At 36.4% G+C, this 16,997-nt stretch overlaps 1 protein-coding gene across 2 annotated transcripts; it reads right to left on the bottom strand.

Moving 5' to 3' along the window:
* Nucleotides 1–3,694: 3,694 nt before the first annotated feature.
* rbm17 (RNA binding motif protein 17) lies at nucleotides 3,695–16,493 on the bottom strand. 2 transcript variants are annotated; one of them, XM_051688539.1, is made up of 13 exons: nucleotides 16,349–16,493; nucleotides 15,870–15,997; nucleotides 15,661–15,777; nucleotides 15,239–15,405; nucleotides 14,416–14,531; nucleotides 13,525–13,575; nucleotides 13,160–13,286; nucleotides 11,204–11,355; nucleotides 10,967–11,011; nucleotides 8,960–9,036; nucleotides 6,757–6,855; nucleotides 6,585–6,657; nucleotides 3,695–4,059 (listed from the first exon to the last, which is right to left on the bottom strand). In XM_051688539.1, the coding sequence occupies exons 2-13, from the start codon at nucleotides 15,990–15,992 to the stop codon at nucleotides 3,956–3,958; spliced, it is 1,251 nt and encodes a 416-aa protein (XP_051544499.1). In that variant the 5' UTR covers nucleotides 15,993–15,997; nucleotides 16,349–16,493; the 3' UTR covers nucleotides 3,695–3,955. The 2 variants fall into 2 exon arrangements, with proteins under 2 accessions (XP_051544499.1, XP_051544498.1); XM_051688538.1 differs by having other exon boundaries at nucleotides 15,870–16,017; nucleotides 16,349–16,472.
* Nucleotides 16,494–16,997: the final 504 nt, after the last annotated feature.

Genomic DNA, 16,997 nt, shown 5'->3' with positions numbered 1-16,997 from the left:
CATCACCCAACTTCTACTGGGCTTCAGATGGCACACAGCCACCCTTATATTATCCTGTAAGATATCTTGATAAACTTGGGAATTAATTTTTCCCTCAGTGATGGCAAGCAGTCCAGGGCCCAAAGCAGCAAAGCAACCCCAAATCATGATAGTCCCTCCACCGTAAGGATGATGTTTTCATGTTGGCACGCAGTGCACTTTTTACACCATACGTAGTGCTTTGTTCTTCCTAAACAATTCAACCTTAGTTTCATCAGTCCACAAAACATTTTCCTAGTAGCGTTGAGGAGTGTCAAGGTGTCTTTGGCAAACTTCAGGCACACAGCAATGTTTTTGTTGGAAAGCAGCATCTTCCTTTGTGGTGACCTGCCATGGACACCATGCCTGTTTAATGTTTCCCATATAGTAGACTCATGAACAGAGATGTTATCCAGTTCCAATGATTCCTTCAAGTCTAGGGTTCTTTTTTACCTTATCGTGCATTCCTCAATGTGTGTGCCCTTTGAGTAATCTTGACTGGACGGCAACTTCTAGGGAGAGTAGCCACAGTACTAAATCGTCTCCATTTGTAGACAATGTGTCTAACTGTGGACAGATGAATATCTAAGCTCTTCGAGATAACTTTGTAACCCTTTCCATCTTTCTGAAAAGCAACAATTCTTGCTCGTAGGTCTTCAAAGATCTCTTTTTTGTGAGGCATGGTCCATGTCAGCAGATGCTTCTTGTGAATAGCAAAGTCAAAATGTTTGAGTGATTTTTATAAGTCAAAGTAGCTCTAACCCACACCTCCAATCTTGTTTCATTAAATGGATGCCAGGTTTGCCAACTCCTGACTCTAATTAGCTTTTGTTGACATCATTAGCCTAGGGGTCCACATACTTTTTCCAGCCTACACTGTGAGTGTTTGAATGATGTATTCAATATGTACAAGAACAATACAATAATTTGTGTATTGTTAGTTAAAACAGATTGTGTTTGTTCATTATTGTAACTTAGATGAAGATCAAACCAGATTTTAAGACAAATTTGTACATAAATGCAGGTAAATCCAAAGGGTTCAAATACATTTTTTGCTACTGTATCTACATGATAACACATGCAAACATTATTTGGGGTGATGCATTAGGCTAGCTGGCATAAAATACTTTTGGAATGTTGACATGTCCTGTCCTGTGACATGCTATACACTCTCTAAAACTATTTTAGACAGCATTAAAGACACACTTTTGATAAATATTATGCTTTTATGACCTCAGATTGAAAGTTCGTGGAATATTTGTATTTTAAAACAAAATATTTGCTGCATCACAGCATTTAAAATGACTAATCAAACTTTGTCACTAAGGCAAAAGGTGATTCATATAGTGAAAAAAATATACACTTTCCCTTATATAATGCTTTTGAAAAACTACATGTCTTGAAATTACCTTTTGATTGAGTAACACGCCTAATTTTTGTTCAGGTCAAGGCATGCATTAAGAACAACCATCCTTCTTTAAGTCTATCAATAGTGTGTGGATCAGAGAGCAAGCTCTCGCGGGAGTCATCATTATGTCTCAACAGAAGAATGTAGGTTTCCTACTTTCTAGAGTCGCACAGGGACATGTGTATCTGATTATATAAATCATGAACCAGAACTCATTCATCATCATCATCATCACCCCATTCAAATGATTATTTTAATCAAGCTTGTGTAGGAACTACTGTAGAACATGGTACAAACCAAGAACACATAGTTAGTGGGCATGTTAAACATAATAATCTTCTCAAGTAACCACCACTAATTGATACGTCATCGCCTTTTGTCACAGACGGAAGTGATGGCAAAAAGACAGGTGTGAAGAGTAAAACAAACCTGTAGTTAGCTGACCCCACAGCTAAAAATTTAGCTGTTACCTTTAAATTGTCTAGTTAAGCTAAATGAAATGTCATGCTACACTGTTGGCTGTAAAAATCTGCAAAAACCGAGGACTTCACTTTTATCAGATACTGTAAACATGCTGACTGGACTGAGGAGATCATTTCCAACTCACGGCTTTTCAGTGAACATATCATTACAGGTATGTTATTAACTTAAATCATTATAATAATAGTATGGCTTTCTATTATGTAATATTGGGGCCTCTATTATGTCATAATGCAGTTTTTGATGTCATAATGGTGCCTCTATGTCATAACGGAGTCTTTACGATGTAATAGTGGTGCCTCTATGATGTCATAATGGTGGATCTATGATGTCATCACGGGGTATCTATGATGCAATAATACAGTCTTTATGATGTCATAATGGTGCCTATATGATGTCATAATTGTGGATCTATGATGTAATGTTGGGGTCTCTATGATGCCATAATGGGATCTTTATGATATCATAATGGTGGATCTATGATGTCATCATGGGGCCTCTGTGATGTAATAATGTCTTTATGATGTCATAATAGGGTTTCAATAATGTCATAATGCAGTTTATGTCATAATGGTGGATCTATGTAACAATGGTCCCTCTATGATGCCATAATGGTGGATCTATTATGTAATTATGCAGTCTTTATGATGACATATTAGGGTTTCAATAATGTCATAATGATGACTATGATTTAATAATGACGGATCTATAAAGTCATCATGGGGCCTCTATGATGTCATAATGCAGTTTTAGATGTCAAAATGGTTGATCTATTATGTCATAATGGTGCCTCTATATGATGTTATAATGGTGCCACTTTGATGTGATAATGGGGACTTTATGATGTCATAATGGTGGATCTATGATGTAATTACGTCTTTATGATGACATAATAGGGTTTCAATAATTTCATAATGGTGAATCTATGACGTCATAATGTTGGATCTATGACGTGATAATGGTGCCTCGATGTCATAAACCATAGCCATTGTGATGACATCATACTCAAAAACCTCTGGTATTTAGTGAGAGCCTTCACTACCACTGAGTGGTTTACATTTACAGCTGTGTTTAAACACTGTGGCTAGTCTCAGCCTCAGATGGCATGCCCACGGACTGCCCACATTCCGTGCTCTAACATCTGATGCACATAGCACACAAAACTGGAAAACACAGTCTGAAGTTAATCAGTCCTAACCTGATTGGCTGGTTTGATGGAACTTCTACAACTGGAAGCACACAGGACTTTTTACCAGTCTGCCTGGAAACAGAGTCGTATTCACAAAGTTCTGCGTTGATTCAATGAGCACTTTTGAGGACAAAATGATCACCAGATTTGCCCAAGTTTGCCAGATTAGTGACATCAAAACTTTTAAAGATATTCATTGTTTCATTTGAAGCATGTTACAGAAGTAAAGTGGAAATCCAAGAGCAGACCAGCATATTGTGTTTTGTTTACTTCTTTGTGATTAAGTTTTCCGTGCTGTGTTTAGACTTTCATGGTATTGTGTATCTCCAATAACCCCACCCCTAAACTATACTAAATGCCAAAACCGACTGTTATCAATCGCTTTACATGTCAGTGAGTCGTTTTTTTTCCTAAAATCTACTTATCTACTTCTTGGCCTATATGGTCCAGACCTTTGCCGTTTTAGTCAAAGATCTGGCTACGTGAGACAAATGAGTGGCTAACTTAGTCTCTGCACAGTAAACTGTGATAAAAGGCCTTTTAACATTAAAAAAAAAAAAAAAAAAAGACAGACTTTAATACAGATTCAACACTGATAGTTACTTTCCCAATAACATTGTTTATTTTTGGGGTCTTTCACAAGGACAAAAATTATCTTTTTTTTTACTGATGTGAGACAGTCTAAAATCATGAAAAAAATAAAAAATAAACATATGAGAGATCAAATTAAATCCTCATTACAAACCATACTGTGGGACAGAGTATATAAGCTAATGTTTTACAAGGGGATATATACAGACAGATTAATTATTCCCTCCAGGTGCTTTTTTTCCCTGGTTGTGCAGGTCTGGATTCCCCACTCACACCTGATCTCCCAGATTTAAAACACGGAAACGATCTAAGTTATAAAAGCAGGCCTTCACCACCCGACCTCCAAAGTACCGTCCGTTCAGATCCACCACAGCTGAAGGGAATAGAAAATACATACACATAGATACATATTATCAGATTCCAACAGACTAATAAAATCAAGCACTAAAGTGCAAGTCATTCACAGCATAAGAAAATCTGTGGTTATAAATTGCAGATTTATCATTAATACAACTTTTGACCAGTTGGTGGTGCTGACTAGAAATACCAAATAGAGACTTGCGATATAGTTTTAGGATGGCGAACAGAGTTTTGGTTTAATTTGCCAAAGCGTTGCCAGATACAGCCTTTCTTCCTGTTTGGCATCTTTGAAGTCAAATTTGTTAAAGTGTCCCAGACAAAAGGTTTTGAAGAAAAAAAAAAAAATAAAAATAAAAAAAAAAAAACAATTGTTCATGTGTATGTGTTTATTGAATTGTTGAATATTAGATCAACTTTGTTCCAGAAGAACCAAGAAATGGTAGGTGAACAGATTTAAAATGGCAGAAAAGTGTATGGCGGACATTGAAAAAACGGGTAATTACGTGACATTTTGAACTGTTGGTGGCGCTAGAGGGTTGGAGAGAAAAAACCCAAAATTGACAATATAAATACTGTTGTCAAACTGTTTGGAGACTAAAGACGCATACAAACCATGATAATTCATTCTCCAAATTTTAGTTCTACCAATGGAAGCTGAAACAGGTGTTGTAACCATCCCAACAGGTGACACCAGATTTAGAGAGTGTTTTTTCAGGCTTGCTCTGTTTTCAGATTCCTAACTTACCAGTGCCCGGAAAAGCTTTTGGACAAAGTGACACTTAATAATGTATGGATAAAATGCATGCAATAAAATATCAAACCAAGTGGCATCTGCAAACAAATGATGTTTAAGCTTTTCTCAGAACTTGAGTTTGACCCAAGTGACACCACAGGTGTCCTAGCACAGTAACGACCATTACCTATGGACATGATCGTTTGACATCCAGGAAATGTACAAATTAATTTTGTCTCAATTTTGAACAGTATATCTATTGTTTTATAATTTTAAACTTTAAAAATCTTTTTGTGGAATGTGTAGCTTAAAGTGTGCTTATGCTGCCTTTCTTTAAAACTCATGCGACCCACGTACACATGCGTGAACATTGTATTTTGGCTTCGCTATATGCAACATAATTTAAACTGATTGAATACTTTTCACAACACTTTAGACTGTTATTTAAGGGTTAAACGTCTGACGCACTGAGTCACGTGACACAACAGCATGGTGTCGATTTCCATGAAGCGCTTCTACGGGTGCAGAGCCAACAAAAGTGCCTCTGGTAGGAAACCTCTTTAGGTTTTTTGATTGAAACCTCTTTGGGTGTAAAGAGTAGCCTCTTTATTTTCGTTTGATATGCCACTTACAAAACTGCATTCATTTTTCGCACATCAGCACGCTAATAAACATTTTCGCTTTTTTAATATAAATTGTTATATTTTTTGTTATCGCTGCACAATATGGTTCCATTCACTAACATTAGTTAATGCATTCCTATATATTTACTGTGCATTTTCACACTGAGAATCAATGGGTTCATCCAAAAGCTGAAAAATGTTGCTTTCAGAGGCTTTATATGGAGTTAGGATGAAAATAAGCTGTATTTCAAACTGTTCTGAGACCAGTGCAGACAGACAGCACAATGGAGGTTAAGTCCTTCACTAAATAGGGAGCATCCCCTAGCTTTCTATGCAGCCAAGCATAAGTCCATTCACTCCTAAAATCTGATCAAAAGTTCAGTCAATCTGACTTTCTATAGCTTGGTATTATTTAAAATTCCACATATTTTTAGGAGAACTATTTGCTTAAAAAAATTATTTGGTTTATTATGTGCTACTAGTTACAAATCAAAAAGGGAAATGAAAAATGCACACAGCAGTCATGCTCTGGTCTCAGGAGGTTAAAATAAGACACGTTTTTATATTTTGTTACTAATGCAATAACATTCATGCAATAAGTGTTGCTTAAGTGTCCAAATACGATGGCCCCAAAAAGTATCTGTAAACACAAATTCTTCTCCCAGATGGTGCAGTTAAGCTCTGTTGTTATTTAATAAAAAGTGTTTGAGTTTTACTTCACTGTCCTCCCAAAGGAAATTAGGGCATTTAATAATAATTTTCAATCCTCTGCAAGTTCGTACCTGAAACATGATGATGCTAATCAAGTTTCACAAGAGCATTTACACTTTGCTTCATTTTATGGAATCATTTTATGAAATCAAATCATCAATGTACATTTCACAAGTAATATATCCCGGTTTTTGGTTGTCCTTGTTGAGGATAAAATGTTTTTGAAGGCTTGATATCCAGCTAATGTTTGCAGTCAATGACTGAAAGTGAGTGAGAAAGTGAATTCAAGTGGTTTGTTCTGCTGGTTCCCTTGAGGAAGTGATTTAACTAGCCAGGTGATATAACACCTCAGGGATGGCCCTCACACACTTACCTGCTTTACAAAGTGCTATCTGGGACACCTTAAACAAAGACCACATCCAAACACACACACACACACACACACTTAAAGTGTGTCCTTACAGTAATCACCTTTTATGGCTGATTCAACCCGCTCAAACTCCAGAAAAATGCGAACAGCCTCTTCATCAGACACACCTGAGATCTGAGAACAAAAGCCAAATACACGCCGATTAACGAAAAGTGCTGAATTTACATACGAAAGCATGAAAACTTTCACTGACATGTTAATCATTCCCCTCACCTCAAAGATCACACATTTGACCACTTTGCCGTATTTCTCACACTCTTCTTTAGTCTCGGCTTCCAGGTCTTCGTCAACCTCTCCTCTTCCAACCATATTCTGCACACAAACAATGTGCAGATGCATTACACTCTAGATGAATCTCAAGAAATAGTTCCTGCTAAACTGTCCTCAATATCAGCTGCTTTACATCGTTTTGACCTGTAAGTATCTAATTATTAGTTCACATGACATTTTTAACCTCATGCAACCCTGCGTCCACTTGCCTGGACGTTGTATCTTGGGCTCACTATATGCAACACATTTATATTAATAAAAACCGACTGAATACTGTTCACAAGACTCTAGACTGTCATTTAAAGGGTTAACTTCAGCTGCACCGAGTAACATGCACAACAGCATGCCGTTGATTTCCTATTCATTAACATTAGCTAATGCATTCCTATATATTTACTATGTATTTTCACACTGAGAATAAATGTGTTCATCCAAAAGCTGAAAATGTTTGCTTTCAGAGGCTTTATATGGAGTTAGGATGAAAATAATGTGCATTTCAAATAGGGCTGGGCGATATGTCTTCAGAAATTCTCTCGATATTTTTGTATTTACTCTGAAATATTATAAAAGTGTTTTTGTTTTATCAGAGGAACCATCATTTCATCTAAACAGCCATTGTAGCCAAGTAGAATTAATATTTCAATAGTATTAATTCAAAATCTATTTAAAAATGATGAAGGCATGTTTCCCACAATTGTTCACTAAATGAACACAAGGGAGAGTAAAATGTAATCATTTTCATTGATTTGCACGTTTATACTTGTATTTAACATACAATGATATATGAAAGCTTAATAAAAATCGTATTTACCCTTCATATATTTTTAATTTAAAAAAAAATTCTTTGGTAATGAACAAGGTGTGCAAAAACTACTTCACTTATTTTTTGGAAACCGGATGAATTTTGCATAGTACTAAATTATTACTGTGGAACCCAGTCAAGTTTATTATTATAATATAATACTTTTTAAAGATAAATTAATATATTTCTGTCTTATTTACTTCACCCTAAACTGGGTTTTTTATTTTGACACTGCAAGTGCAGTCGTGTTTATTTCCCCTTCACCAGGACCTTTTATTATGAAACGTAAAGTGCAACGTTTGTTTGACAGTTATGTGTTTCGGATCTTATGAATCGCTGTCAAACTCTCCTTTACTGTTCCGCATTTGTAGATTTGTATAATAACTTTATAGCAGTTCCTAACGTTTGGATTTGCGCGAATGCTTGAACCTGCAGTACTTCACAATGTAGGTGAACTGCGCTAAAAACACAAGCCCCCGCCACCCCCACTTGTGCACAGATCAGTGCGTCGCCGGTAAATTCTGAAGTGCATCTGACTTTAATTGCAGCCTTTGGCAGTTAAATAATCACATATGATCATATCTCCATTTTGATGTTATTTTGATTAATTATACTGCCCTGAAGGATCGTGAAATTAGTCTACTGATTCACTCTATGAAACTTAATGGCCAAATAAAAGGCTCATTAATATCATCGCGATATTCACGATATTGTTGAATTTTATATCGTCAGCAAAATTATCACGATTATATTGTGGATATTCGATGTATTGCCCAGCCCTAATTTCAAACTGTTCTGAGACCAGTACAGACAGACAGCACACTGGAGGTTGTCATTCGCTAAATAGGGAGCAAGGGAGCATGCTATAGCTTTCTATGCAGCCAAGTGCATTTACTCATGAAATCTGTTCAGTTTCTGGTTGATGTTTGGCAGACATGGGACAACGGTAATCAGTACGTAGATTCAGAATTGTATAATGCCACATTTTATTTTAACATGGTTGACAGTAATTGGATGATGCTGGACATTAGTTTGTGATGTAATGTATTATTTATTTATCCAGCTTTACAGAAAATCTGATGTAATGTCTGTAACATCTCAAAAACATGAATAACCAACACTCCTGGAAATATAATAAACAATTTGATGAAAAAAAGCTGACTTTCTATAGCTTAGTTATTTAACATTTCACAACGTAGTCTCGCTGTCCACATATGTGGACATTAATTTTAAGGAAAACTACTTGAGTCATGCGGGGGTCTCAGGAGGTTAAAGGCATGACATGTTGTTTTTGTTTTTTTTATGGTTAGAAAAGGTTTTCAAACACATACACACACAGCTTACCCGCAGTAACACCACCTTCGTAGGACATTTGAGAATCTCTGTAAGAGGGTTGGCCTCATTTTTCTTTGAAGAATCCGCTTTAAAAATAACATTTATATAATATTTCAATTTAGATTTATGTAACAAAACATACAACTTCATATAAATATACTACAAACAATTCACACTTTTACTTATTTACTAGGGTAATAGTGAATGAATTTGTGACAGGAAACAACCTGTGTCACGTTTCTTATGAGCTATAAAAGAAAAATTGCAAGAAAGTGTTTAACAAACATACTGTATAAAAGACATCAAACAGTAATGTCATTACTGATAATAACATCTCTAACTCACTTGCCCATATAAGGGAAGTTACAGTTGAAGTCAGAAGTTTACATACACTTAGGTTGAAGTCATTCAACCTCATTTTTTAACCACTCCACAGATTTAATGAGCAAACTATAGTTTTGGCAAGTCGTTTGGGACATTTGCTTTGTGCATGACATGAGTAAGTTTTCCAACAATTGTTTACAGACAGATTGTTTCACTTTTAATTGCCTAGATCACAATTCCAGTGGGTCAGATGTTTACATACACGAAGTTAACTGTGCCTTTGAACAGCTTGGAAAATTCCAGAAGCCTTTAGACCTCAGAAAAAAAATTGTGGACCTCCACAATCTGGTTCATCCTTGGTAAATTTTTCCAAACGCCTGAAGGTACCACGTTCATCTGTACAAACAATAGTATGCAAGTACAAACACCATGAGACCACGCAGCCATCATACCGCTCAGGAAGGAGACGCATTCTGTCTCCTAGAGATGAATGTAGTTTGGTGCAAAAAGTGCAAATCAATCCCAGAACAATAGCAAAGGACCTTGTGAAGATGCTGGAGGAAACAGGTAGACAAGTATCTATATCCACAGTAAAACGAGTCCTATATCGCCATAACCTTAAAGTCTGCTCAGCAAGGAAGAATCAACTGCTTCAAAACCACCATAAAAAAGCCAGACTACAGTTTGCAAGTGCACATGGGGACAAAGATCTTACTTTTGGAGAAATGTCCTCTGGTCTGATGAAACAAAAATGTAACTGTTTGGCCATAATGACCATCGTTATGTTTGGAGAAAAAAGTGTTAGGCTTGCAAGCCGAAGAACACCATCCCAACCGTGAAGCATGGGGGTGGCAGCATCATGCTGTGGGGGTGCTTTGCTGCAGGAGGGACTGGTGCACTTCACAAAATAGATGGAATCATGAGGAAGGACAATTATGTGGATATATTGAAGCAACATCTCAAGACTCCAGCCAGGAAGTTAAAGCTCGGTTACAAATGGGTCTTCCAAATGGACAATAACCCCAAGCATACCTCCAAAGTTGTGGCAAAATGGCTTAAGGACAACAAAGTCAAGGTACTGGAGTGGCCATCACAAAGCCCTGACCTCAATCCGATATTTGTGGGCAGAACTGAAAAAGTGTGTGCGAGCAAGGAGGTATACAAACCTGACTCAGTTACACCAGTTCTGTCTGGAGGAATGGGCTAAAATTCCAGCAACTTATTGTGAGAAGCTTGTGGAAGGCTACCCAAAACGTTTGACCCAAGTTAAACAATTTAAAGGCAATGCTACCAAATACTAACAAAGTGTATGTAAACATCTGACCCACTGGGAATGTGATGAAAGAAATAAAAGCTGAAATAAATCATTCTCTCTACTATTATTCTAACATTTCACATTCTTAAAATAAAGTAGTGGTCCTAACCGACCTAAGACAGAGAATGTTTTCTACGATTAAATGTCAGGAATTGTGAAAAACTGAGTTTAAATGTATTTGACTAAGGTGTATGTAAACTTCTGACTTCAACTGTAGGTACTGCTGACACAGGTACAAATGTATGTGGTATCTGGTTCCCAAAAACTAATAAGAGCACCAATGTGTCCATTTGGATGATCATGACACATCCAGATGCAAACACAAAAACGGGGGAAAAAGACTGATATGGGAAACAGCAAATCATATAAAGCCAAACCTGATGCCCCATGTGTATCTGCCACATTCTGATTGGATCCTGACGCTGAAACACACACACACACACACAAATGAACAAACTCATGCACTGTGGACACGTGACTGCGCAAATATGATAGACATGAAGTTTGAAAACAAACATGATACTCAAAAGAACATCAACAAGGAACAAGAAACCAAGAATGTTTACTTGGGCCTATAATGTGTGGGCTTGTACGTGGTATGTGTGTGCTCTCACTCTTTTCTGCCGAGTCTCCAATAATAATCTTGCCCCCGCGTTTGCTGGTTTTCTCCACTGACAGTGCTGTGCTCAAGCCCTGCTCATGTTTCCCCAGACCCTGCCCTTCCCGGAATCCATATTTCTGCATGATTTTATGAGCCACCGTACCACTGTAACACACACACACACACACACACACTGCATCTGATTTCAGGGATAATGTTATATAAAACATTTCACAGTTAAACTCTCACATCTACTCTCCTATAACAGTATCACTATGTAGTGCAGTGCTGGTTACATTGTGATATATTTTAAATACTAATATCTAAATTCTTTGGTTAAATTAAAATTTTAAAGCTAAAATCCTTAAATATATATAGCTTTTTTTGTAAAATCTAAATCCTTAGGAAATGGAAGCCCTCCGTTTACATTTCAATTATTTAGAAATCTAAATTCTTTGTTGAAATCTAGACTCTTTGGAAATTTTAATTGGTAACACTTTACAATAAGGTTCTATAAGTTAACATTAGTAAATTAAGGTATCATGAACTAACAATATTGTTTTACAGCACTTATAAATATTGGTTAATGTTAATGTATGAAAATACATTTAAGTGTTATTTCATGTTAGTTCATGATGCATTAATGTTACCACATATAACTTTTAATTTAAAAAATGTTTTTTGTAACATTAACCAAGAATAATAAATGTTGTAGAAGTATTGTTCATTGTTAGTTCATGCTAAATAATGTAGCTAGCTAATTCTAACAAGTACAACTTTATTCTAAAGTGTTATCTTTAAATTGCATTAGATCAATTTTTTTGGAAAACTACATTTACTGGAAATCTAAATTCTTTGTTTGAAAACGAGTTTTCCAGATTTTAAATTCTGTTTAAATCTAAACTCTTGGGTAATTTAAACTATTTTAATCTAAATTATTTGGAGTTCTAAACTCTTTGGTATTCTAAGTTATTTTTTAAAAATATTTTTTTTAATCTACATTTGTTTGAGATCTAAATTCTTTAGAATTCTAAATTGTTTTATATATTATATATATTATATATAGCAATTCTAAATTATCTGGCATTCTAATTTTTTTGTACAAATCTAAACTAGTTGGAATTTTAAATTGTTTAAATTATTATAAATTCTAAAGTCTTTGGTTTTATATGTTGTTTGTTTTAATCAAAATTCTGTTTCAATTTAATTTGTTGGAAATCTAAATACTAAATTCTTTGCGATTTTAAATTTTCAGGCATTTTAAATTCTGTTAAACCTTAACTCTTTAATTTAAACTGTTTCAATCTAAATGATTTGGAATTGTAAAGTCTTCAGTATTCAGTTTTTTTGTTTAAATCTAAATTCTTTGCCATTCTAAATGATCTGGTATTCTAAATTCTTTGTATAAATCTAAACTCTTTGGACAATGAAGTTGTTAAATCTTCATTATTTGGAATTTTAAAGATTTTGGTATTCTGTTTTTTTTTTTTTTTTTGTTTAAACATTAATTTTATGAAATATTTTTTTTTAGAATTTTTAATTCTTTAAATCTAAAATAAATTGTGACAACATTTTCTGGCATTATATATATATATATTTTTTTTTGTTTAGTTCTAGACTATATGAAAATTTAAATAGAATTTTAATTCTTTGTTTAAATCTAAATTCTCTGCAACTCTGCAAAAATTTGACATCCCAAATTCTGTTTAAATCTAAACTATGGAAATTTACATGGTTTAAATCTAAATGATTTGGAATTCTGAATTATTTCTTTAAATCTACATTCTTTATTTAAATCTAAATTTGTTGGCTAAACTAAAATTCTGAATGAATTGGATGAATTCTTTAAAAATCTAAATTCTTCTGTTAAGTGTTCTGAACTGACATATCACCCAAACAGCAGCCAACAATAATATCGTTTCTATAAAAGATAGAAGTGTAAGATTGATGTTTGGAAGGGCGCACACACCCCATGTTGGCCAGAAATGAATTAGTGGGTCCCGGGGGAGATCGTGGTCTATCAGAGTCCTCAAACACAGGAGGTGGGATTGCTGCTTTTGACCTCTGCCGACCGTCTTCGTCATACGGGTATGATGCTGCCATGGCAAAAACACACAAATGTATATTCTTTCCTTTTTCATTAACCCACAAATACCACAACCTGATTAGACAACACAGTGGAGTAATATTGCAACCTAGTGGACACAACACAACAACACATTCTGATAACCACCACTCAAATGCACAACTGCAAAGGTGTCTTGTTGCCTCTAAACAAACTGACTCACTTTCAGAAACTCACATTCTGACTTATTCACACAGTATTTTACTTACAGTCTCGCTCCACTAGTGATGTCGGAGGGGCAATGGCAGCTCCACCCATACCTGTGTCACATAAACAAGATAACCACACTGAAGATCATGGCAATATTACTAAAAGTTTTATTTCTTGTGATGGCATATTTCCTGTTGACACAAGAAGTTGGGGCAGGTCATGTTGAAAGGCTTGTCCTGTTTTTAAATAGCCAAAAAACATTAGTTTAAGACACAGAGACAAGGGCCATTTTTAATTTGGGTGGAAAGACTCTCTCATTCTAGGGAGTATTTCATTGAAAAACAAAGTGCATACGCCCCTGAGTGCAAGATGAGTCACCTTATGGTTCATCTGTCCTGGACAAGAAAGACTGTATTTTTTTTGCACAATATAAACCGATCAGCCACAACACCTGCCTAACATTGTGTAGGTCCCCCTCATGCCACCAAAACAACGGCAACCCGCATCTCAGAATAGTATTCGGAGATGTTATTCTTCTCACCACAATTGTACAGAGCGGTTATCTGAGTTACTTAGACTTTGTCAGTTCAAACAAGTCTGGCCATTCCCTGTTGTCCTCTCTCATCAACAAGGCGTTTCTATCTGCAGAACTGCCGCTCACTGGATGTTTTTTGTTTTGTTGAGAAGAATATCATCTCAGATTGCTATTCTGAGATGCGGGATGGCGCTGTTTTGGCGGCACGAGGGGGACCTACACAATATTAGGCAGTGGTTTTAATGTTGTGGCTGATCGGTGTAAGCGCTAAAACTTAATTTTGTCAACTTAAAGGAGTACATTGACATACAAACAAACTAAAAGCCCAAAAACTACAATTTAGATTTTATAGGGTCTTTAAAACTGAAAGAGAGAGAAAGAGAAGCAATGAAGAAATGTTTCAAAGGGCACTCACTCCTCTTCCTCTTCTCTCTCTCATACTCTTCCTCCTCATCTGATTCGCCTTCAGTTGGGAAACGTGAAAATCCGCTGGGAGCTCCCCCTCCTCCTTCATGCCTCTCTTTACGTTTCCTAACACACACACACATTACAGTGTTCCATTACTATTACAACTGATGTAAATATACCATACTGGATTTGGACAACACTAGCTGTGTTTCCATCCAACTATTTTTATTCCAACATCCATTTTTAATGCACATTTCTGAAAATTTGCTTCGGGGAGAGATGTATTTGATGTAATAAAGCAATTGTACATTATGTTATTAAATGCTGCCAAGAGAAGTCCCAGAGTAAGTGCAATAGCTCAAATAATGAGGGCTCAAATAGCTATTCCCATTCGCCGAAAGCCTCCACATACCTGGGAGCGCCCGCGCTCAAAACGGTTCTGGTGGATTGTGAGGACCCACTTTAATGATGATCTGTGGGTGAAGCACTTTCGACTAACCAGGGCTACATTTGAAGAATTGTGTGCCATGGTCAGCCCTTTCATTGAGCCAGTCACGTCAAGCTCTCGCACACCTATACCATCCGACAAGCGGATTGCCATTGCGCTTTACAAATGGTCACGACACGTCACAATAAGCCGTTTCCATCGCTTTAATGCGCATTTTAACTAATGCGAAACTCTAGAAAATCCACCACCTTCTAGCGCATTCAATTTCATGAGAATTGAGTTTATTCGCATATCAATTTTTATTCGCACTGTCTGAATAAATGGATCAGATTTTCATCACTTGCAAACTTCCAAGAGTGCGTTAAGTAGAACTGACTCATACTTCTCTCTCTCTTCTATCTCTTTCTGTCGCTCCAGCTCTCTCTGCCTCTGTCGTTCTTCTCTGTGTCTCTTCATTACTTTCTCGTAGTCATTGGGAAACATGGGGTCATACTCATCAGCCAAAGGGATCAGCACATCTCCAGACGAAAAGCCACCTGACACAGGGTCCTAAAGCACAGGCACACACGGTAAAAGTAGCGCATTTAATTAATATAGCGTTAAATGTTCTTAGCAGTGTACAGTTAAATTCATTAGTGTGGAATCCTCATTCATTTGGATGGAAGAGTTTTGGTTTTTGAGACGGGTGCCGTTTCACAAAGACAAATACGATGCTGTGAGTGAGTGACATAATGACACATATGTATAGGAAGACACAGGGACTCTGGATGCCAGCGTTCGGACAGTAATAAACACAACGTTTACCTTCATGCCTGCAGCAATGTGTGGAGGTGTATCAGAGATCTGTCTGTCATCTCCAGAACTTCCTCTCTTCAGATCAACAACCGGAGCCAGAACAGTAGACTGCCGCGTCCTTTGAGTCTGCAAAAGGAAGTCAAGTGAATTTCTCTCCCACAAAGCCTTAAAATAAAAACTTTAGCATTATGAGGCATAACATACACACTGACACCCACCTTTGCTTGAGTCAAAGCAGCTTTCTTCACTTTCAGCTGAGACTGAAGGAGTTTGAAGTTTTTCGACCATCCTTCTGTTTTAGTGTCGCTGGTCGCGACCCCCAGATCATCATATAGTGACATATTATCTGCTTGACAACCAAAAACACTGAAATACACAATCATGAAACAAAACTTCTCATTTGTGACAACTGTGCTCCACACATGATGTTCTACGAAACAAAAGATGAAGTATCACAAAATGCACATGCATTTTAAATATAAAACCACAACCTAAATTCACCAACTTCAGTAATATACATAATTACATGATGATTTTGAACGTCTAGCTTCGCTTAAACGCTTAGCATTCACTAGCAGATGGCCAGCAAATCTCATTGTGCCATATAAATAGACTAATATTGCGATTGTTTAAACATTTTAATTTTATTATAATATGTTGTTTATATATATATACACATCTGAGATGTGATACAGACCTTTAACCAAAATCTACTCCTCGTTTGAATTGTCGGTTAGCATAACATGCTACGAGAGTACTGTCGCTTTATCGCTGAAAGATGACGTCACTGTATTCAATCAAATCAGAGATCTTCTATTCCTATGAGACAACCTCTGCGCTTTTACCATGAGAGAGAGAGCGTACCGGTCAACTAGCATGTTACGACAGTAAGTCACCGTTTGCGGATACCATACAAATGAATGGGGAGAGCCGTAAACTGACACGTTCCCGTCGCAAAATGGTCCTTGTCTTCTCTTACAAAACAGCCATTTTCTCGTAGTAAACTCCACGCATAGTGCACTACTAAAGGACTGTTTAGTGTAAAACATGTTGAAGATTGGCGGACAGGCGGTCAGTTCATTAAGTGAGGAGCTGTTTTCTCACAAAAGCAGTTTATTCAGAAAAAACGGCCTCTTTTCTCCTCGCCAGTATACCGCCCATAGAATGTAGTAAATAGTAAATTATGATCCTGAATCAAATTGAAAACTTTTCTGGACATTTTTGTTTTTACATGTTTCAGGGATTTACAAAATACCAAAATTTGAAACACATATAACAGTGGTTTACATTTAAGGCACTTGCATTTGGGTGATTCTCCAATTGGAGGCGCTTTTATGTCCCTGGAC

Source organism: Myxocyprinus asiaticus, chromosome 45, assembly GCF_019703515.2.
Source record: "Myxocyprinus asiaticus isolate MX2 ecotype Aquarium Trade chromosome 45, UBuf_Myxa_2, whole genome shotgun sequence".
Taxonomy (NCBI): Eukaryota; Metazoa; Chordata; class Actinopteri; order Cypriniformes; family Catostomidae; genus Myxocyprinus; species Myxocyprinus asiaticus.
The sequence above is the reverse complement of the archived record's forward strand: the minus strand, read 5'-3'. Positions and strand labels throughout refer to the sequence as shown.